The following is a 23,788-nucleotide window of genomic DNA, read 5'->3' on the forward strand; positions in this document are numbered from 1 at the left end:
ATTTTTATTTTTATTTTTGTCCTGTTCTATTTGTTTTTTTCTGTCTTACTCCCTTTTTCTCTCTCCTAATTTGAAATGTGTATAGTAATTTTTATTCATTTGGTAGTTATCCTTGAAATTTACCCAGGCGTATTTAACCTAAGCCTAAAACTGAATAATTTAACACATTTCTAGAACATTGAAAAGATGTTAGTATCACCCACCTCCTGATTTACATACTATTGTTTTCCAGTGTTTAATTTTTTTAAATGAACCTCATAGTTTAGGGACCGGGGTCATATAGCCTCGTTATTTGTTTGGATTCATAAACAAGGTGTTCGTTTCTCTGTTCACCAGCTCTTGCCCCCTAAGCTGCCCACCAGCCTCGTTTCTCTTCCTCCTTTAGAACTGTGTTTGGGTCAAGTCTCTTCATTTCTTAATCAATCGTATTTCACTTTGTTCTTGAAAGACAACTTTCTTGTGTTCAGAGCTGGCAACTAGAGACATGGATGGACCTAGAGACCGTCATACAGACTGGAGTAAGTCAGAAAGAAAAGCAAATACTGTACATTGATTCATATATGTGGGATATGAAAAAAAAATACTGCTGTAGACAATCTTATTTACAAAGCAGAGACACAGATGTAGAGAACAAATGTATGGACACCAAGGGGGAGAGAGAGGTGGGGTGGATTGGGAGACTGGGATTGACATGTATACACTATTGATTGATACTGTGTCTAACGTAACTAGTGTTTAACATAACATAACGTAACGTAACCCACTGCACAGCACAGGGAACTCTACTCGGTGCTCTATGGTGATCTAAATAGGAAGAAAATCCAAAAAGGAGGAAATATGTGTCCTGCTGCTGCTAAGTCGCTTCAGTCGTGTCTGACTCTGTACGACCCCAGGGACGGCAGCCCACCAGGCTCCCCCGTCCCTGGGATTCTCCAGGCAAGAACACTGGAGTGGGTTGCCACTTCCGTCTCCAATGCAAGAAAGTGAAAAGTGAAAGTGAAAGTGAGGTAGCTCAGTCATGTCCGACTCTTTGCAACCCCATGGACTGCAGCCCACCCGGCTCCTCCATCCATGGGATTTTCCAGGCAAGAGTACTGGAGTGGGGTGCCATTGCCTTCTCCAGAATATGTGTGCTCATATAAACAATTCACTTTGCCATGTAGTAGAAACGAAGGCAACACTGTAAAGCAACTGTACTCCAATACAAATTTTTTAAAGACACACAAAAAAATTAAGTGGGCAGCTACTTTCTCTTGACACATTGTCTTTCTGATGTTCGTTGCTGAGTAAATTATCTGCCTTTTTCCTCTGACTGCGTATAAGGTCTCCATGAAGTTTACGTTCATCAGCAAGTCCGTGAGGCATTCCTGTGTTTATCTCTCCATTCTTTCTGGAACTCTTACTAGAAATGGGTTGAACCTTCTTATTCTGTACTCCACATTCTTAACCAACCTTTTATATTTTCTATCTCTTCTTCTTTTAATAGTGCAGTCTAGATGTTTTCCTCAAAGTTATCTTCTGGTTTATTTTTTTTTTCTTCAGCTATGTCTATTTTGCTATTTTCTAACAACTGAAATACTTTCACTTTTTAAAATTCAAACTTTTTATTTTTTTCTGTTTATTTCTGATAGTCTCTTGTTACTTGCTCGTCTTTAAATATTTCTATTTCTTTCATAAATATTTCACAAATTATTTTTATCATTTAAGTCTGTATTTCTATAAATATTTCCATAAATATTTTATAAACAATTGTTCTATATTCCTACTATCTAATATCTGAAGTCCTTGATTGTCCAAAGCTATTTTTTCCTATTGATTCTCCCTCACAGGGACATGAAGTCTTTGTGTGGGAGGAACCTTAATTGTCCGCTTATTGCTCGGTCTTATTTTTCTTAATATTTATATTTTCTGGCCGTGTCAGGTCTTAGTTGTGGCACACAGGATCTTTGTTGCATCAGGAAGGCTCTTCTGTTGCCAGGTGAGGACTTAGTTGCCCCATGAAATGTGGAATCTTAGTTCCCTGACCAGGAATCAAACCTGCATCCCCTGCACTGCAAGGCAGTTTCTTAACCACTGGACCACCAGAGAAGTCCCTGTTTGATACTTCGTTGTTGTTGTTCAGTCACTAAGTCGTGTCCGACTCTTTGCAACCCCATGGACTGCAGCACGCCAGGCTTCCCTGTCCTTCACCATCTCCCTGAGTTTGCTCAAACTCATGTCCATTGAGTCAGTGATGCCATCCAACCATCTCATCCTCTGTTGCCCCCTTATCCTTTTGCCTTCAATCTTTCCCAGCATCAGGCCTTTTCCCATCTGTTGGCTTTTCTCATCAGGTGGTCAAAGTATTCAAGCTTCAGCATCAGTCCTTCCAATGAATATTCTGGGTTGATTTCCTTGAGAATTGCCCGGTTTAATCTTGCTGTCTCAGGGACTCTCAAGAGTCTTCTCTAGCACCACAGTTCGAAAGCATTAATTCTCTGATGCTCAACCTTCTTTATGATCCAGCTCTCTTATATGCTTAAATTAGGAGAGCTTCCCCATCCCAGAGCTTTGATTCTATTTCTGCCTGGAGCCAGGGGTCATCACTTACTTGACACCATGTCAGAATCTATCGAACAGTGAGTCTCAAAGTGTGGTCCATGGATATGCATATCCACATCCCACTGGCTAAGAAACTGCTGGGGGCCTGGGAATCTGTGCTTGGTGATGCTAGTCCTTACACTGAGGCCACTTCCATCAAGTCTCAGCTGAGAATTAGGGGTCGGGTATCAACTTCACAGTCTTATGTCTCTACCAAAGCTGTGTGACTCACTGTCACTATTATGGTTGGTATCAGTTTAACTCTGCCCCTCCCAGCAGTTCTTCATGGAAAGGCAGAGGTCTTTGGTGATTTTCCTTCACAACCAGCATGTCTCCAGGTGTGTCCTAATCCTGGGTTTTATTTTGCAGTAAGAGAAACCCTTGGAGCATGTTGTCAACGTTAAAGTCAGAAAGGATGGTCTATCTGTTGAGATTTTAATTTCACAAATATAGTTTTTTTACTTTTACTTTTAAAGTTCTAAGTTCATTTTTAAACACAGTAAGCATGTTTATCCTGTACCTGCGTCTGACGTGTGGCCCCAGTTCTGCGTGTTGGCTCACCTCTACTGAAAGTGAAAGTGAAAGTCACTCAGTCATGTCTGACTCTGCAACGCCATGGACTGTACAGTCCATGGAATTCTCCAGGCAAGAATACTGGAGTGGGCAGCCATTCCCTTCTCCAGGGGATCTTCCCAACTCAGGAGTCAAACCCAGGTCTCCTGCATTGCAGGCTGATTCTTTACCAGCTGAGCCACCCACCCCTGATGACTAGGGCTTGTTTCCTCAAGTGCTTAATCCCAGACTCTAGGTCCACAGCATGATCGGTGGACATTTTCTGAGATCTGTCTTTAGCACATTCTTCCAGAGGGGATTTTCATTTGCTCCTGCCAAGAATCAGAGCAGAGGTGAGTGGGATTTCTCAGCCCTGGACACTCTAAACTGAGTGATCCAGGCACACAAAGGGTGAGGGCTTGGGGTCCAAGTTCAGGCTTGTGGCTGCAGGTTCTCTGAGTTGAAGTCGCCCCAAGCTACAGGTCACTTGCAAGATCTAAGGGACAAGAATATTTACTTGCAAGACTGCTGTCTCTATCACTCACTGGTGAGGAGGAAGATTCTTGCTTGCATCTGTGTCCTCACTCAGAGCCCTCTCGAGGAATTCTTTGACACACAGGTGGCCTCCGTACCTCTGAACCACAGAGTTGGGTAGGGGGTGTGTCACTGCTACTGATGGTGATGACAGTGTCCATGTCACTCGTGCTGTCGGTGGTGGTGATGTTGGTGGCAGTGGTGGTGGCAGATGGGAGGGGTTATGGTCAGGGATCAGTCAGCTTTTCCTGTGAAGAGCAGATAAAAGCTATTTTAGGCTTTGCAGATCATATGGCCTCTTATTACAGGTGTTTAACTGCTCTTTTAGCGCAGAACAGTTAGAGGCATATGTGAGTGAACGGATGTGGATGGGGTTCAATAGAACTGTATTTATGGATACTAACAGGCTTCCCTGATGACTCAGGTGGTAAAGAATCTGCCTGCAGTGCAGGATATCTGGGTTCAATCCCTGGGTCAGGAAGATCCCCTGGAGAAGGAAATGGCTACCCACTCTAGAATTCTTGCCTGGAGAATCTCACGGACAGAGGAGTTTTTAATTTCTCAGTTTTCATGTATCATGGAATATACTTCTTATCTTCAGTCATTTAAAGATGTATAAAATCTTTCTTGCTTGTGGGTTGAATTTGTCTGATGGGGTATAGTTTGCCAATTCCTGGTGGTGATAGTGGTGGTGGTAATGTGATGATGATGGTGAAAATGGTGATGATGTGATGGTGGTGGTGGTGGTGATGGTGATGATGGTGATGGTGGTGGAGATGGTGGTGGTGGTGATGATGGTGGAGATGGTAATGATGGTGGAGATGGTGGTGATGGTAATGATGGTGGAGATGGTGGTGATGGTGATGGTGATGGAGATGGTGGAGATGGTGGTGATGGTGATGATGGTGAAGATGGTGGAGATGGTGGTGATGCTGATGATGGTAATGATGGTGGAGATGGTGGTGGTGGTGATTGTGGTGATGATGATGGTGGAGATGGTGGTGGTGGTGATGGTGGAGCTGGTAATGATAGTGGTGAGGGTGATGGTAATGATGGTAGTAATGGTGATGGTGGAGATGGTGGTGATTAAAAGCTAGAGGTGGTGAAGGTAGACATGGAGGTACTATTGGAAAGGAAGACTCTTCCCACAACATCTTCCTTAAGACTGAGATAGAGACCCACAGAGCTAAAGGAAGTTAGCACAACTTTCACAGACAGCAGAGTCCTTGATACACAGGTTTACACACTTCCGATATCACAGCATTTCCTCTCCAGAGTCACGAATCAGGCTCAGATTCCTGTGCTCTTCCCAGAGGTGCTGTGACAGAGCCTGGCTCCCCACAGGAGTCTGAATCAGCTGTGTGAGCAGGAAGTCCCCAGCCACCCGAAGTCATGAGTTGGGTGATGCAGCATTTTACAATTGTAATGTGCCATTTAAACGTTAAATAACAATAACCGATCTGGTTCTAATGCTTCATTAACTCTCTCCACTGCCAAATCACAGGCTTTTCTGTATGTTTATGCTAAAGGCAGATTTTAATTGTTTTAATGAGGACTTGCAAGCAGATCTCTTCTCTTGACACTTGGGCATTGGTGAGAATACATCTATTATTTGCTTAGCAGGAGGGAAGTATTACTGTTGATGCAAGAGGCGTCTGACAGTGTTGGGGTTTAGGGAAGACCCCGCACCTGGTGCCTTCCTAACACTTTGCTGATTGAGCCGTGTGAAGGCAGATTGTGTGAGGAGCAATCCAGGCCTGTCACAGGGCCCAGCATCATGCTAACCGAATCTGCTAATTAGTTTTGTTTTCCCCATCGACTGCCTGGTTAGTTTGCTCTGCTCTCCTTTGATTCAAAGATGCTGCTCTAAAGGTAGTTTTACGTGTTAAATGGAACTCTTGCTGCACAAAATCTGGCACAGATAAAGGTCTTAATCAGCCACAGAGGCACAGACATCAAGTACTCCTCTACGAAATTCCTTCCTCCCCCAATAGACACAGATTAGGAGTGCAGATGATGGGGGTGGGGGAGTGAGTGACAGGAGGTGGGGAAATAGATTTTTTTTTCAAGATCTAGAGTTGTGTACAGGCTCAGAGAAAAAGACAACTCATAAGAAGATGGTTTAGTTCTTCACTTGCGTTTACTTCATTGCTCATACCTCTGGAAATTATTACACTTAACAACTCTGGCTCCCAAAACTTTCTTTACATTTTTTTTTCTGAGTTACTTCCTCAGAGCAAAACATTTATGAAATATTGGAAACAAGATTGAGAGAAACACAACCTGGAATATGTAATCCCAGTTTCTCCACAGAGAGGTCCATGTATAATTCTGCCATATTCATAATAAAGGGTCCTGGTGGTGTGCATGAGTGGTGGGGCCAGACAGAGCTCAGAATCGCTCAGACCCTGTTTCTGGTGAGGGAGATGGAGGCTGGCGCTGCAGTCCAGACTGCCTTGTTCTGAGGCCCCTGCTGCGTTGGGGCCGGAGCTTTCTGTCCAATGAGGAGGCAGGTGCAGCTCGCGGCGTGCCCTCTGTCAGCAGGTCACATGGCCTGTCTGCCCCGCGGGCTTTCTTTGGCCCGGCTGAGATGGGGGCGACCCTACCTCTGCTCTCCACACTCCGTGAAATGCCTTTCCTGCACTCCAGAGGCACAGACTGAGAGTTCATTTTGCCTTGTTCTGTTTTGAAGACATTTCCATTCTGACTTGGTTTCCCTTGTGGTTCAAATGGTCAAGAATCTGCCTGCAGTGTATGTAACCCAGGTTCGATCCCTGGATCGGGAAGATCCGCTGGAAGAGGAAATGGCAACCCACTCCAGTATTCCTGCCTGGAAAACCCCATGGACAGAGGAACCTGGCGGGCTACAGTCCATGGGGTCCCAAAGAGTCGGACACGACTGAGCAACTAACGCAGTCAACTCCATTCTGACTGCGCATTTGCCAGAAAAAGAAAGCTCTATTGTATTAACAACTCAACAGGAGAGGTGCAGTTGTAATTAATCCAGTATTACATAGGATCTCAAGAGAAACCCCCCCCCAACAAAATGCTGTGCAGCCACGCAATGGATGACCCCTCGGCCAGGAGGAAAAAAACGCTGACACGGACTCACCGTGCACCCTGAACACAGGACACTCAGCGAGAGAAGCCTGGCGCGGAGACCACACACATGATTCTTTTCATGTGGAACATCCAGAGTAATCAAATCCATACACGCGGCGGGCAGACTGGCAGCTGCCAGGGCCCAGGTGAGAGGGCAGTGCTTGCTGTGTGACAAGTGATGAAAATATTCTGGAATTGGATGAGAGGAAGACTGCACACCGCTGTGAGTATGCTACAGCCCTGGGAACTGCACACTTTAAAAGTCAGGCAGGGCCTTCCGTGGTGGTTAGGAATCCACCTTGTGATGCAGGGGGTGTGGGTTCGATCTCTGGTCGGGGAACTGAGATTCCGCAAGCTGCGGAGCAACTAAGCCCATGTGCCGCAGCTACTGAGCCCACACTCCGGAGCCTGTGCGCCACAACTAGAGAGCCCGGGCACTGCAACGAAGGGCCCACCAGACACAGCCAAGATCCCTCGGGCTGCAACTAAGACCTCATGCAGCCAAATAAATAAATTAATATTTTAAAATTCGTTTTAAAAATAAAAAAGTAAAAGTCAGGTGAACATTATGATGTTGGTGCGTGTGCACTGGGTCGTGTCCAACTCTCTGCAACCCCATGGTGTCCTCTGTCCATGGGATTTTCCCAGCAAGAATACTGGGGCAGGTTGCCATTTCCTTATCCAGGGGGGTCTTCCTGACCCAGGGATCTTCCAGACCCAGGGATCGAACCTGTGTCTCTAGATTATATCCCAAAAATGTTGTTATTTTTTTAATGAATGAAGTTACTAACTAAAACGAAAGAACAACGGAACTGGGATCTTCCTGAAACAGCACACACCCCTCAGCTATGAGGGCTGGTGGTGAGGTCCACAGTCTGACAAGCTTCCCCAACTTCCTGGGTGACACGTGGGTGTCACTCCAGCTGAGCGAGGAGATGGTACACCTTGGAGTCAGACATACCTGGTTCAAATCCCACCTGTTTCTCTTCCTGGCTGGAGCACCTTTTTTTTCTTTGCTTAACACACTGTCTGGGTTTGTCATCACTTTCCTGCCAGGAAGCAATTGTCTTCTAATTTCACGGCTGCGGTCACCATCCACAGTGATTTTAGAGGCCAAGCAGAGGAAACCTGTCACTGCTTCCACCTTTTCCCCTCCTATTTGCCACGATGTGATGGGACCAGATGCCATGACCTAAGGGTTTTTTTAATATTTAATTTTAGGTCAGTCTCTTCCTTCCCCCTCATCAAGAGGTTCTTCAGTTCTCTTTGCTTTCTGCCATTAGAATGGTATTATCCACATATCTGAGGTTGTTGATATTCCTCCCAGCAATTCACTAGAGAGCATTCCCTAAAAACTGCAGAATAGCCCTTGTGGTGGTGTTTGTTCGGATTTGAGTCAGTAGCTCCAGGTGGTCAAGACTCCATCTTCCTGACTGAAGCCCAGAAGGTGCTGATGCTGCAGGTTCTCAGTTGACTCTGGGTGGTGGAGATGTAAGCTGTGCCTGCCTCCAAGTGCCACGATTTCAACCGACTTCTGGATTGGTGCAAGGCAAGGAGATCCCTAAGTCGCATTAGTCCAATCCTGTAACTTTTGACAGACATTCACTGGCTGTATACCAGGGCAAGAACAGGGAGGAAACTGTGGTCCTCTTGTCTCAGGCTCTGGGCAGGGCAGGGCTGAGGAGGCGGTGATGTTGAATAGCTGTCCCATTGGCAGCGAAGGATACACCAGGAGCTGTAGGAGAAACCGAAACGCACCAGAAAAGGGAGGGTCACACTGGCTATGCTGGAACAAGGGACTCCATCCGAGGAGAGGAATTTAAACAAATGCAACCACATGTCATTTGTAAGATACTCACTGCAGATCCTGGCAGAAGGAGCTGAGTCTGAGAAGCCAATCTGAGCTTCAGGAAGGTTTTTCTGGGCTTGGTGGTACACCCAGCCCTGCACAAGTGGCCCATCAACTTCTCTGTGGAAGGATGAAGATCAGAGAGGCTGGATGTTTGGACCAGAAACACCTGGAGGAGCTGGGAAGGTGACCAGGTGTGGAGGTGATGCTCACACGCAGGATGTGCTTCACAGGTGCTTAGAATTTCTGGTTTTAGCTCTTGGTTGTTACTGGACCCCAGGGCTGAGGGCTTAGAGGCCCAGGAGCAGAGCTGGCACTGTGTTCTGGCCTCTCTTACATGTGTCACGGTGTCAAGCTGGTGACACCCACACCTCGCAGTGCATACCCTGCCCTCGACCGGTCATCTGTTGACGTGATTAAACTGCTATTTTCCCCTTAATCACAAGGGTGTCTTCTTTCTCTCCTCTGCTTGGTGTGAAATTTCAGATTCCTGTGCATGTGCATGCTCAGGCACTTCAGTTGTATCCAACTCCTTGTGACCCTATGGACTGCAGCCCCTCAGGCTCCTCTGTCCATGGGATTCTCCGGGCAAGAACACTGGAGTGGGTTGCCATTCCCTTCTCCAGGGGATCTTCCCAACCCAGGGATTGAACCCGAGTCTCTTACGTTTCCCGCATTGGCAGGCAGGTTCTTTACCACTAGTGCCATCTTAGATTCCTGAAGCTACCTCCAAACAAAGCAGTTATAATGTAAGACAATCCTTAAATCTCCTAGAAAGCCAGAACAGCAAAAGCCTCAAGATGGAATGTTGCTACGTAATAGTTATTAACTTGCAAAGAGGAAAAGCTGCCTCCCCAAAATCATAAACTTTGGTGTCTTCTTCTTAACATATGCAACTCTAGAAAGGAAGTAGGGGGAAATCGTTTAGAAGAATTCTTAATTGTATCCCAGATACACAGGTGTTTCTTTAAGCCAAGCACCACTGAGGCAGGGAAATTTTCAGTCCACTTCCTGGGACCCTGCTGAAGGCCAGTGTGAGTGTCAGAATAATTCTAACATGTGTGTAGAACATACTAACATGTGCGTGTAAGATTTCCTCAGCTGGGGAGCTCGGTCCATGTACAGCACTAACACATAGGTCTTCTTATCACTTACCTTCTAAATCTGTGTGGGGCATTTTTATTTTTTGTTTTTATCATAGTTAGTTAAGTCGCTCAGTCGTGTCCGACTCTTTGCAACCCCATGGGCTGTAGCCCACCAGGCTTCTCTGTCCATGGGATTCTCCAGGCAAGAATACTGGAGTGGGTTGCCATTTCCTTCTCCAGGGGATCTTCCCGACCCAGGGATCGAACCCAGGTCTCCCGTATTAGAGGCAGACGCTTTAACCTCTGAGCCACCAGGGAAGCCAAGTTATAAGCAAAGGCAACTTAGTTCTTCAGAAAAAAAGAAAAGATAAAATAGATCAATATTTAAGATATACTAGACAAAACATCTGAAAATATAAAGATAAAAATACATTACTCAAAAAATTTTAATTTATTAGTATATAAAGATTTTAAATCCCTCTAGTCAAAATTTCATTCACAAGAGGTTGTATGTTGGTTGCTTGTTGAAAATCTATTTGAAAAGATCAAAAGGTGAAATAATTCTTTATTCCTTTGTTCCATTAGTACTAAGTCACAGGATCTTCCTTCGTGTGAGTTTTTCTGCTGGGATGAGGAGCCTGGGAGAGTTGAATGATTGACCCCACTCACCCCGTGGTTGAAGCTGGTGTGGGTGGGCTTGCCTATGGGTTTCAGGAGTCAGCTGAAATCCTGGGGTTCTCTGGGGCAGCAGTGGTCCTAATTCCTGCACAGCCACCTTCATTGGGAAGCAGAGTCTATCCAAAGATGTTCAGGGTCTATCTATGCCTCCCTCTGGCCACTGCCCCCACCGAGCCTGTCTAAACCATCAGGGTAAGTGGGCTCAGATCAGTGACTGTTCACCCCAGCGACCAGGACACACTGGGACAATCAGGGTCTGACTGATGAGCTTTTCAGGTGTGATTTCCTTGCCTCATCTCTGTTTCTTCCTCCTCCAGGAGAAATGGGCCCCGTGAGGCAAGCGTGACCCTCGAGTCCAGCCCGCCAACCCGACGACCAGCCGGGAGGACAGCACCATGGCTGGAGTCGTGGAGCAGAAGAGCGGGCTGGTGCGCAGCAAGCTCAGCGAGGCCAGCAAGAGGAATGGCCTCATCAACACCAGGAGCCTGGTGGCCGAGAGCCGGGATGGCCTGGTGTCCGTGTACCCCGCTCCCCAGTACCAGAGCTGCCGGGTGGTGGGCAGTGTGGCACCGGCTGGCCCAGACGGCGCCCGGAACGAGCCGCTCCAACAGCTGCTGGACCCCAGCACACTCCAGCAGTCGGTTGAGTCCCGCTACCGGCCCAACCTCATCCTCTACTCGGAGAGTGTACTGCGCCCCTGGGGGGATGGCGTGGCAGCTGACTGCTGTGAGACCACCTTCATCGAGGACCGCTCGCCCACCAAGGAGAGCCTGGAGTATCCCGATGGCAAGTTCATTGACCTCTCGCCCGAAGACATCAAGATCCACACGCTATCCTATGATGTGGAAGAGGAGGAGGAGTTTCAGGAGCTGGAGGTCAGAGCGTATGTTTGTCACGGGCCGTCCAGAGTGGGATGTGGGGCTCTGGGGGGACGAGAGCCAGGCAGGCGCAAGTCAGGACATGAAGCCAGTGAGCAAAAGTGCAAGGAAACCACAGCCTCCTGGGCGCCCTTCACTCAGAATCTGTGTGAGAGATACAGGGATGGAGGAGGTGAGGTCTGGGACCTAGGGCTTCAGAGGGAATTCTGCTTAGGGGACACAAGGTCGAGGCCATCAGGATGGGACTAAGATGCGTTTAAGGGTTGACCGTGCTGGCAGCTCAGGGGGCTGGGGGTTTCTGCTGACTGCCCAGCCACAGGGGAGAGTGCTGTGCTGTGCTAAGTGGCTTAGTTGTGTACGATTCCATGGATGGTAGCCGACCAGGATCCTCTGTCCAAGGGATTCTCTGGGAAAGAATACTGGAGTGGGTTGCCATGCCCTCATCCAGGGACTCTTCTTGACCCAGGGAACAGTGGCCGCTGGCCAAAACCCCCACGGGGAGGAGATTCCGCAAAAGCCTGGAAGTGCCCACTTGGGGACAATTTGGGATGTTTTGGCTGCCACATGTGGTTTCCTTAATTTGACATTCTGGAGTGTTTACTAAGCATTGTTGGAACAGCTGAAACCTAAACCCGGCTGGAAGAAATAGTTGAAATTGATAGCATAAGGGGCAGACAAGCTGAATTATTGTAGAGTCCCGTCTCCTGTAGGGCAGGCACGGGCGTCAGATCACACTCTTAGGAACATGCATGTTGCCCATGGTGTGCCACACAGCTGCCCCCATGGCGGGGTGAGAGCAACGCCACAGGCGTCTGAGCCCAGGAGACCAGCACCCAGGCTGGGGGGCAGTCATTTCATGGCTGTGGGGATGGCTGGAAGAAGGCTGCCCCACCGGGCTTGCCAGGTTCCCCTATTGGCCTGAGCCTGAGAAAGCCGGCTGGCCACTGGCCCCGGAGACAGGACCACACACCTGTCATCACGTGGCGGCCACGTGAGTCCAGCAAGCCAGAGCTCTTCAAGCCTGTGCATGGAGCACACGTTACATCTGACTGTCCCAAGCAAGTCATGTGGCCAAGACCAAAGTTGGTATGCAAGGGGCTGCTCAGGGTGACGGGACAGGAACATCTCAACTGGGGGCCAGGACGGCAGCAGCCCACAGCGAGCAAGGGTGTAGACCGCTCACCATCACTCTTTAATTGTCAAACTGAATGGAATGAGAACAGCCATGCTTCTATTGTGAATGAAACAAAAAACTCAGTCCACACTGACCTGAGGCTCTTCCCAGGAAGCAGCTCTACTTCGGACAAGAGAGAAAACGTGGTTTTGCATCCTTGGCCAGAGCATCACTGGGTCAACAGCAGAGCGATTCTGTGTCCAGGAAATTGCAGTTTGCAGAGAGCTTTGCCCAGGTAGGAGCAGGGTCTGTCGCAGGAGCTTCCCCTCTGCCCTCATCTCCTGCCTGATCAGGTTCACCCTGCACTTGCAGCAGAGCAGTCCTAGTGCAGAGAGGTCTGCTGGCCGGGCACGCGTCTGCTGAAGCTCGTGTGGCTGCGTCCTCTGGGCTCTGGGGTCAGCGGTGTTAGCAAGCAGATCTATAGCTGATTGTAAGCGTCTCACAGAGGGGCCTCAGCCACAGCATCTGCCCTGCACTGTCTCACAAGGGAGAGTCGTCCTGGGGGGTTCTGGAGGTGCACAAGGATGGAGGGTGGCCAAGCAGGCCACCTCGGGGGCCCTGGGGATTCTCCAGGTGTGTGATCACCAGGCTGGGGCCCTGCAGCCCTGGGGCCTCCTCCTGGTTCCCGGACACAACAGCTAAACCTCATCTCCAGGACCCCAACATCTGGAAATCACATTTCCTTGTCACACAGACAAATTTAAACTGAGAGATGCAGGCGCACCTAATAAAGCAGTTCTGCAAACTGTCAAATTTGGGTTTAAAGCTGAAAATGAGTGGCTGCAGGTCAGGACTGGAGGGCCTCGCCGCCTGTTGAAAGGCTGATTGCCGCCCCTTTGTGACAAAGCCAAGTCTGTGCGTCCATCAGAGAGCCCGTGGAATGTCATCACTGGGAACCAGTGACGCAAGAGCAAAGGGGAAGGAGAGGCACGTTTTTGGAGCATCTTCCCTCCCTCCTCTCACCATCCCGTCTGACCCCGGAGCCTGCAGGTGGCAGGCTCTGTCCCTAACACTGCATGTGGGAGGCAGAAGCTTGGAGGGCTTTTAGGTGCCTCTGCTGGCTCCAGACGCCTGTGTCCTGACGGTGATGCTGTGTGGTCCCCAAACGGCTGTATCGTATACAGCCACCTCCTCACGTCTGAGCCCTCAGCTGGACCTCTCTCCCGTGAAAAACCACAAGTCCCAGAAACCTGTCAGGAGAGATAGGATTCCACACTACAGGTAGCACCTGCAGAGGCTTCTTCACACGCAGGAGAAGAGCTGGGAGGACACGCAAACATTGAACGAGAACCCCAAAGCGAGAATGAGAAAGAGCAACAAAAATAGACGAGGGGACCCAGAGGAAACAGAAATCACTCAGGGAAAAGCAGGCAGTGTTTTGAACACAATCTCATGTCCCGTGAAGCTGATCTGTGGTGGGGCGAGGAGGCAGGATGCAGTTTGGTTGGTTTGCCTGGCTGCCCCCGGCTGGACCCTCACACGCAGTGATGAGGGAGGTGGTAAGTGGGGCTCCTCCCTTCACTCCTGGTTCAGGGGCAGTGCTCAGACTCTCAAATGAATGACCAAGCTCTTCAGGCTCTTTATCAGATGTAGAAAGTGGCCTTTGTCAAGATGTGGTTGGACAGGGTGTTTTAATACAAAAAACAGGTGTTTAACTTTGCCAAATGTCCATTTAGATCATCGTGTGTGTTGGGGGTTGTCTTTACCCTATTGCTATGACCTATTACATTAATTGATTTCATATACTAAGCTGTCCTTTACATTTGGGGATAAATTGGCCATGGCGTTTGCGCCTCTTTATTGCTGGATTCAACGTGCTAACAACTTGGCAAGGATTTTTATTTCTGTGTCCATGAGGACCCTTGGTCCTTGTCAACTGCAGCTTTCTTTTCCTGTGTCTTTCCCTGGTTTTGGTGTCAGGGTGACTGGCCACAAAGGATGAGTTGGGAAGTGTTCCTTCTTCTTCCGTCTGAAAGATGCTGCCCTGCGCTGGGACTTTTTCTTCTCAGATAGTCATTCACAGTGAAGCCACCGGGGCCCAGGCTCTTCTTGGTGGGAAGATTTTTTTTTTTTTTTTTTTACTACTGATCAGACCTGATTTCCTTATGATTTGAAAGAAAATCTTTAGGTTTTCCTTTCATCTTGACTCAGCTTTAGTAATTTGTGCCACTCTAGGGATTTTCCCCTTTTATCTTAGTTACCTAACTTGTCAGCATAAGGTTGCCCGTAATAGTGCACGTAAATCTCCTTGCTTTCTGCACAGTTGGTGATGTTTCCTCTTTTTCCTGCCTAATTTGGTGATTTTTCCATTTTCTCCTTGCTCAGCCTAGCCAAAGGTTTATAAATTCTGATGATCTTTTCAAATATCTGTCATCTGGTTCCACTGATTTGTCCTTCATTTCAGTTTTCCATTTCAGTGATTTTCGCTTAGATATTTCTGATATTGTCCTGTTTTCTATAGTCTAAATTTGCTCTTCTTTATCTAGTTTCTTTAGGCTGGAGCTTATTTATCCCTTTGAGATTTTTCTTCCTGTATAATATATGTATTTAAAGCTGTAACTTTCAAACACTATCTCAACTGCCTCCTATAAACTGTGATATGTTGTGTTTTCATTTCCTGTTTAGTTCAAACTAAGATGTGAGGAGAGCTTCCCAGGCACTGTGGTCCTCTCCCTGCCAGGAGCTCCTTGTTAAATTCCTGGATCATGCAGCTCTCTGCCACTTGGCCCAAACAGATTAGAGCCATAAGTTGGGAGAACTGCAAGCTTTCCTGTTTGTGGCTGAGAATGGAGCTTCCACCCTGTGCTCCCCAGTCAACTCAGCTCCATCTAGCAGCAGAGAATGTGGTCTCCAAGAGGAGCCCCTCCCTAGCAGAAATACTTCACGGCCAAGCAGGTGATGAGTCTGGATGAGCTCAGAGCAAGAACAACCAGACTCACACTATTCTTTTTTTGTGTGTACTTCATTATTTTGTTTATAATATTCTTTTTTAAATTAATTTATTTATTTTAATTGGAGGCTAATTGCAATTTACAATATTGTCATGGTTTTTGCCATACATTGACATGAATCAGCCATGGGAGTACATGTGTCCCCCATCCCGAACCCCCCTCCCACCTCCTTCCCCATCCCATCCCTCAGGGTTGGCCCAGTGCACCGGCTTTGAGTGTCCTGTTTTGTGCATCAAACTTGGACTGCTGATCTATTTCACATATGTAGTATACATGTTTCAATGCTATTCTCTCACATCACCGTACCCTCGCCTTCTCCCACAGAGTCCATGTTCTTTATATCTGTGTCTCCTTTGCCGTCTCACATACGTTTACGGACTCACACTCCTCTGACTCAGGATTCAGCAGTGGTTGTAAGCAAACACCCCTCCCTCCAGGAAGGCTGTTTTGAACATTCTCTTCAGTCATTCCTCAGGGACAGGATCTGCCTGCCTCCTGGCTCTGTCGTACCAGAAGTCTTGAAAAAGGATATTATCTGCAGTGCTACGTGTGTTTTCCAGCAGGCACTAGATGTGGACAAAGAATATGTCCACAGATGGCTTGTGCTTAGGTTAAGAATCTTAATCAAGTTAATTATCTTTAAATAATCTGACATATATCCACTTAAAGCACTAGGAAATTTAATTACTCATTTTCCTCCCTTGAGACAGTATGTTCAGTTCAGTTCAGTCACTCAGTTGTGTCCGACTCTTTGCAAACCCATGGATTGCAGCGCGCCAGGCCTCCCTGTCCATCACCAACTCCTAGAGTTTACCCAAACTCATGTCCATTGAGTCAGTGATGCCATCCAACCATCTCATCCTCTGTCGTCCCCTTCTCCATCTGCCTTCAATCTTTCTGTAAATAAAAAAATATATTTGGACATCCCAGGTTCTTATGGCTCTAAGTGCGGATCATTCACCCTTAGATGAGTGATCTGAAAATCATTCAAAATGATCAGGAGATCTGTCTTAACCCTCCTTATAGTCACATCTGATCTAGCGCTGTCCAACCTGCAGCAAACTCCTCTTTCTGTAAACAAGCCTATGTGAATAACTTCCTATCTGGAAATTAAATTTACCTTTATGGAATAAATATTTTGAGGGCATCCTACATACTGACAATTTCCAAAGACGAATTCAAAAATATCATGTGCAATGTAAGCATGATCGGAATAGTAGTGTGCCATTTACCGTTTTCATTTTCTGTGTCAAGGGAAACTCTCATTTAAATGTGGGACTTGCAGCATGTTTCTTAAAAAGTAAAAATCAATATCTTTATATTCTCATCTTACATTTGCCAGTAAAAGGCACTGGAGTGTGTAATTATAGCCGTTTGATGGGGGGAGAATCTATGAGATAATAAATCCATCTGTCATAAGAACACAAGGGGATCGTTCATCATGTTCCTCTGAAATACTTTACGATAAGCAGAAGGATTGGGGCATCAGATTGAATTTGTATGCCAAGGAAATAAAACCTTTTTACTTTTTCAAGCTCACACTGATCAGATCCCTTATCCGTGGCTCCTGAGCCCCTGCTCAGAATCACAGTTGGGAGAAAACTGTTTATCTGTTTTGAAAGAGGGAGAATGTTTCATCATTATAAGACTAGAGTTATTCTGGGACTTCCCTGGTGGTCCAGTAACTAAGGCTTCACACTCGCAATGCAGGGGGCCTGGGTTTCATCCCTGGTCAGGGAATTAGATCCCGTATGCCGCATCGAAGTTCAAAGATCCCACATGCTGCAATTAAGACCTAGATCAGCCAAATAAAATTTTTTTTAAAAAGACCGCAGCTATTCTAAGATTGCCAGGAGTAATATCAACGACTTCAGATATGTAGATGATACCACTCTAATGGCAGAAAGTGAAGAAGAACTAAAGATCCTCTTGATGAAGGTGAAAGAAGAGGTGAAAAACTGGCTTAAAACTCAACATTCAAAAAACTAAGATAATGACATCCAGTCCCATCACTTCCTGGCAAATAGAACGGGAAAAAGTAGAAGCAGAGACAGACTTTATTTTCTTAGGCTCCAAAATCACTGTGGATGGTGACTGCAGCCATGAAATTAAAAGACACTAGCTCATTGGAAGGAAAGCTGTGACAAACTTAGCATGTTAAAAAGCAAAGACATCACTTTGCTGACAAAGGTCCGTATAGTCAAAGCTACAGTTTTTCCAGTAGTCACTTATGAATATGAGAGTTGGATGACAAAGACGGCTGAGCACCAAAAAAGTGATGCTTTCTAATTGTGGTGTTTGAGAAGACTCCTGAGGATCCTTTGGAAAGCAAGAAGATCAAACCAGTCAATCCTAAAGGAAATCAACCCTGAATATTCATTGGAAGGACTGATGCTGAAGGTGAAGCTCCAAAACTTTTACCTGATGCAGAGAGCCAGCTCATTGGAAAAGACCCTGATGCTGGGAAAGATCGAAGGCAGGTGGAGAAGAGGGTGACAGAGGATGAGATGGTTGGATGGCATCACCGATTCAATGGACATGCATTTGAGCAAATCCCAGGATATGGTGAAGACAGGGAAGCCTGGTGTGCTGCAGTCCATGGGGTCACGAAGAGTCAGACACGACTTAGCAGCTGAGCAACAATTCTAATGAAATCAGCTTTCATAAGATTACAGATAGCTGTGAGTCAAGCACTAACACAATGTGGTTTGAATGACAGTGAAAGGAGAGTCCGTGACTTTGGTGAGTCTCTTTCATATTCAGTTTGAACAAACACCAGTAAAATTTGATTCTAAACCACATTGGAGTTTAATAAAATTTCTCCAAGCTTAACCAAAGGTCCACATATTTTAAGCAATATTCATGCAACAAAACCCAGTACCAAGAGCATCCTTTGGGGTCCCTCAGAGACAGATTTGCTCAATGCTTCATGAAACGTCCCTCCTCAGTGCGTGCCCTTAATGCCCACGTTCAGTGACCACCGTGCATGCAGAAAACACTCGTCACAGCCTGGAGCCCTGGGGAGGCCATTTAACCTTGGCCCATGTTGATAAAAACCTCATCTTCCACCTACTACAGTATAATGTTATCAGAAGAGGAAAGTGATCATAAGCATTCAAGTGTGTTAGAAGAAGCGCATCCTTTGAATTTAAAGTTTTTGGTGATGACAGCGTGCCCTACCCTTTTTTAGCTGGATTGCGAGGCATGCAGAACTTCCCAGATGAGAGATCAAACTCATGCCTCCTGCAGTGGAAACTCAGAGTCTTAACCCCTGGGCCACCAGGGAAGTCTGACAATGCCCTTTTTAAGGGAATGATGTGAAGCATCACCCCTATATCATGGTCTGTTCAGCTTTTTGTCCATCGTGCTTCTGCGGAACAATGGAAGAATAACCACAGAAATCAAGCATGAGCCCAGCTTCATGATTGCCGATATTTTCTTTTTTTTTTTTCCCATGCAAGCCATTTCACAGCGTTTCCTAAAAAGATAAGGAAAAGCTCACAGGGCTGACATGCAGATGGTTGTTCACAGACATTCTATGAATTCTGCGATGCAAAAAAAAAAAAAAAAAAATACCAACGCAGGGGAAATAGTGCAGGTGGCTGGCCCTCGTGTGCTGGAGTCATGCTAGATTTCTGTAACAAGAGGCATTTGGCCAGTGCAAGGATCATCAGATCATTCAGACTATTAGCAGGTGAGAGAGACTCCATCCTTATGGACAAAGAGCCCGCATGTTGTCCTTGTGGTCCCGGGCATTGGATCCGTGGTGCTCATATTCACCAGGAGGAAACAGACACAGAGAAGGCAAGAGAGACGCCTCACTGTGCGAAGTGCTGAGGGTCCCTGTCTGGCTGGTCTCCAGGGAAGGTGCTGTCCCCATTCGGAATTGGGATGGTCCCACCTTGGCTGTCCTGAATGTCAGCTGAGGGTCCCAGAAGGAAGGATCTTTTCTCCTTGATAATGAAAACCACACTGCATATCACGCCCCTGTCACCAGAGAAATGTGAAACTGAGTTAGGAAAACAGCCTCTGTTCAGTTAAAAAACAAATCCACACAGCAAGAGGTGCATGCTGCTGATGGCAGTGTTCATAAGAAAACATAGGAAAATGTCCCCTCGCATGGTTCACCCGAGGTGCCCATAAATATCCACCTGATATCAGTCAGCAAAACATCCACCAGCCTGCAGTGGTGCTGAGCGGACGAGTCATGAGAAACCTCAAGCCTGGAAAAGTGAGAACCACCAGGGGGTCTGGGGGATGGCCAGTGTCCTCCTCAAACAGGTAGAACCTGAGAAGTCGGAGGACACTCCTCAGAGTGGAGAGAAGTATATCTAGAAACAGAACATGTTGCTTGGAACCGTAACCTTACATAAGATGCTGCCCACGGAGGTCTACACCGTGAACTACAGATTCAAGAAGAATTTAGCAGAGAAAGCAGTGGTGTTTCGGGGAGGCTTGGTGGAAGAGGGTCCGGGTTGTGAAGGGGGAGCAGCTGTAACTTGAGGTCAGATCCCAGAGGACGGTGGTCTTTCCAGCTCACTGGCCCAGTGCTCTGCTGGCCCAGGCTGGGTAAAGTCTGCACACGTTTCAGCATGGCATTGGGTGGATTTTCCTCTTGTGTTTCTTCTAGGAAATAGGAGGAAGATCTAGCTTTCGATAGGTTAGCCAATTCCTGAGTCTCCTCTTCTGGTCCTTTTGCTTTTATCCCTTTTGAAATGTCAGTAAGCAGCAGATCACCCAAAGAGAGTTAGATTAAGTGTAGACACTCGAGGGTCCTGTGAGCAGTCCCCTCCCCCGTCACCTCACCTCACCTCTCATTCATTCCCTGCATCCCCAGACTCCTGATCCCTCAACTTCCCAGCCCCCCACATGCCTTTGAAGCTCCTCCTGCACCCAGAATATTCTCTCCTCCCCTTCACTGAGCTAGTTTCTCATCAGCATCCAGGTCACAGTGTTCGTGCCCCGGCTGACAAAGTCTCCGTGTTTTGGCTTGTTTATTTTCTGTCACACTGGACACTGCCGAGCCACCTTAGGTTGAATTTCCCAGAAGCGATCAGTGATATGAGGGCTGATGAGCACCTGATTTACTGGGAAATGCCCCCTGAAGACGAGCCGGTCAGCACGGGGAGCAAGATGGGAGGCATCCAGGAGGGATGGGCTTCAAAGCACAGAGGCGCCCGGCCTGGCCCCAGGACCAGGGATGTGGGCAGTGTCCCCATGGACACTGTGGATGGAGCAGGCCATGGGTGAGTCGAGTGTAGCCTCCAAGGTGAGGACCAGAAGCGAAGTTCCTGGATACATCCCCAACTCAGCACTGAGTGGGCACCTGATGACCTGTTGCACTGATCGGTCTATCAATGAATAGACGACTCTGTTCGAGGAACTCCAGGTCAGTGTCATCCTTTTTTTATAATCAAAATGCAGCCAGACTCTCCCTGTGTGAGCACCCAGGCTCCTCAAGCATTTATGCTCCTGGTGAGCATTTATGTGACCTGGACTTTGTTTAATGGGATGCTTTAAAAAGTCTCCAAAGTCAAGTCCATGGGGCAGACACGGGAACAGTGCTCCACAGGGCCTGCGGTGGCCCCAGGGCCTCTTGGCAGCGATCGGCTTGGTGCTGAGACACAAGAGCAGACAGTGTTTCCCATGAACCGCAAAAACAGAGACAGGCTCCAAACCAGGAATAAGGAAAGCAGAACATGAAGACTGTTATTGGCATTTCATTAGAGAAGAGAGAAATCCCAAGGTCGTTCTAGCTAATAGACCTTCCCCGTGACTGCGGAGGAAAGAAGAGAGAGCAGGGGGGCCCTACCAACCCCACTCAGCCCCCTGCCCATCCTTAGAGTGTCCATGGGATTGAGAAGATCGAAGCTCCCAGGGACAGCCTTGTGGTCTCTCCGGAGAGGACGGAGTCAGAGGTGCGTGTGGACAAGCTCGGCATGGCCACTGGGCTGCTGTCCCCTGCAGAGTTTGTCCATGTTGGAACAAGATGAAGAGCCTCATGGAGGCTGAAGAACCCAGGAGAATTGAGGACAGAGAACAGAATGAGTGACGGTGGGCTTGTCGTTGCTGTCATTGCTGCGTATTTGCTCAAGTAGACGTTGGTCCAGAGGTAGGTATCAGGGCAGACAACTTGGGACATTCTTGACATGTGACAGTGGAGAGACGCCCCCAAGACAGAATCCCCATGATTCCCCATCCAAACACCTCTCTGGAGCCCAGCAGCCTCTGTGTAGGTAGGTCCCGGCTCTCTAGGGTGGGGCCTGGGCATCTGCATTTCTGACAACTTCCAGTAAGGCCGATGCTGCCGCCCCTGGACCACACTTTGAGCAGTGAGGGCAGAGAGTGTCACTGTTCAGTGGTTCAGGCAGCTTCTAAGCCACTTCATGGAGAAGCTACAAGAAGGTTTCTCTCACTAAAGAGGGGCTGCCCCCAGCATCCCCTTGTGATGCCTGAGGACCTCTTTCTCCTTCTTCTAAGGAAGGCCCTTAACCCATCGACAAGGCTCACCCCTTGAGCTCCCTGCCCCAGGACCCTCCCAGTAAGACATCACTTGACCCTCCTCATCATCCTGGTCGCTCTGGATCCTTCTTGAGATGAGGTGAGTAGATCATCCAGAGGTGATCTGCACAGTGTGGGGCAGACTGGAGCTCCTGCCCCTCCTCCTAGAACCTCCCTTCCCGAGGCCTGCTGGTGCTGCCAGGCCTTTGGCGTCCGGGTGGCACAGGCCTCACTCGCTGCCTCTGCCCAGGCGCTTCCTCCCCAGGCTCTTTCCATGAGTCCTCCTGCCTCATGCTTAGCCTCAGAGGGCAGTGAGGATGGCTATGAATCCTTTCCATGTGTCTTCTAGAAATGTAGCAACGAACTGGTGCGGCCTCACAGAGGAGGCAGGTGAGCTTCTTGCTGGGCGGATACCGGCGGCTCAGGCAGGGTCCTGGCATCGGGCAGTGTGTTCCTAAGGGACTAGCAGCTCTGTCCTCTGTTCCAGCTGGAACTGCCCACCGCCCTCCCTGTAACCGCCTACCTCCCGTCTGCTGTTCTTAGCATGGGCTGAGGGTCAGGTGTGAGAATGTCAGACTCCTGGCAGACAGGAGAATGTCAGACAGGAGGCTGACCTCTAATCCACCAGCTCTGAGTCCCTTCTCACAACACCCGGGGTCCACCTGGCGGGCAGGACGTCTGCATTTGGGAGGCAAAAGCTAAGGGAAGGATGCCAGGGACTTGGAGGAGAGTGTGGAAGGAGCCAGCTGCCACATCAAAGAGAGAACAGATGCCTCCCCAAATAAGAGATACAAATGGCAAATAAGCACGCAGAGATGTCCACATCACCACCTCGGGAGAAGTGCGAACTAAAGCCAGCACAAGTGAGCCCTGCACAGAGTGTCAGAGGGCAGGCAGCCGGGAACCGACAGCTACCAAGCGCCGCGAGGATGCAGAAGCCAGTCGGCTTCCCCGGAAGACAGCTGATCGCTTTCCTGTAAAGTTAAACACTGTGTGACCCAGCAACCCCATTCCTGGTATTTAAAGACACGAATTCTATGTTCAAGCCGAAACTTGCACAAGTGCATCACAGCCTTTATTAGTAAGAACGAGAAACTGAGAGTAAAGTCTTCAGTGGACGAATGGATGAACACACAGCGGCACTTCCTTACCGTGGAAAACCACTCGGGAATAAAACGGAGTGAACTGCTGACACCCTCAGCAGCCTGGGTGACCCTCGGGGCCTGGTGCTGAGGGGGCTGGTCAGGGGTCTTGCCCCAGGCAGAGGTGTATCCTAGTTTAGGCTCTGGGCCACGCTTACGTAAGAGGTGCGGTCACGGATGTGGGGATGCGTTCTATCTTTGCAGTCCCTACAGGAACTCTGTTCTAGTTTCGACACTTTTATGTGAGTCTAAAATTGTTTCAAAGGGTGTGTGTGTGTGTCTGTTTGTGTGTGTATACACATATACATCTCTGTGACCTAGACTTAGTTGAAGAGTTTTTAGATATGACCTCATACACAGACACAGTGAGTGAAATAATTTATTCATAAACATACATACACATACTGTACAAGGCCATCTTTAATGAATTTTAATATTCTATAATCTTCAAACTAACTAAAATACATTTTAAATACATGCATTCCTTTCAATAAAATGAAGCATTTTAGGACAGTAAAGAAACTTGGGAAATGAGTGATTTTTTTAATTTTTTAATTGAAGGATAATGGCTTTACAGAATTTTGTTGGTTTCTGCAAAACATCAACGTGAATCAGCCATTGTTGTTGTTCAATCACTCAGTCATGTCTGACTCTTTGCGACCCCATGGACTGCAGCACACCAGGCTTCCCTGTCCTTCACCATCTCCCAGAGCTTACTCTAACTCATGTCCATTGAGTCGGTGATGCCATCCAGCCATCTCG

The 23,788-nt window shown here is 47.8% G+C and overlaps 1 protein-coding gene across 2 annotated transcripts in view; it reads left to right on the top strand.

Annotated features, from left to right (window-relative positions):
* Positions 1–23,788, top strand: part of SYNDIG1 (synapse differentiation inducing 1) — a 108,757-nt gene that overhangs the window by 44,615 nt on the left and 40,354 nt on the right. For both annotated transcript variants that reach the window (XM_042229647.2, XM_027976372.2), the window contains exon 2: positions 10,698–11,255. In XM_042229647.2, the coding sequence (XP_042085581.1) occupies positions 10,776–11,255 (480 nt within the window). In that variant the 5' untranslated portion in view covers positions 10,698–10,775. The remainder of the gene's footprint in view (positions 1–10,697; positions 11,256–23,788) is intronic.

The sequence above is a fragment of the Ovis aries genome, chromosome 13 (genome assembly GCF_016772045.2).
Source record: "Ovis aries strain OAR_USU_Benz2616 breed Rambouillet chromosome 13, ARS-UI_Ramb_v3.0, whole genome shotgun sequence".
Taxonomy (NCBI): Eukaryota; Metazoa; Chordata; class Mammalia; order Artiodactyla; family Bovidae; genus Ovis; species Ovis aries.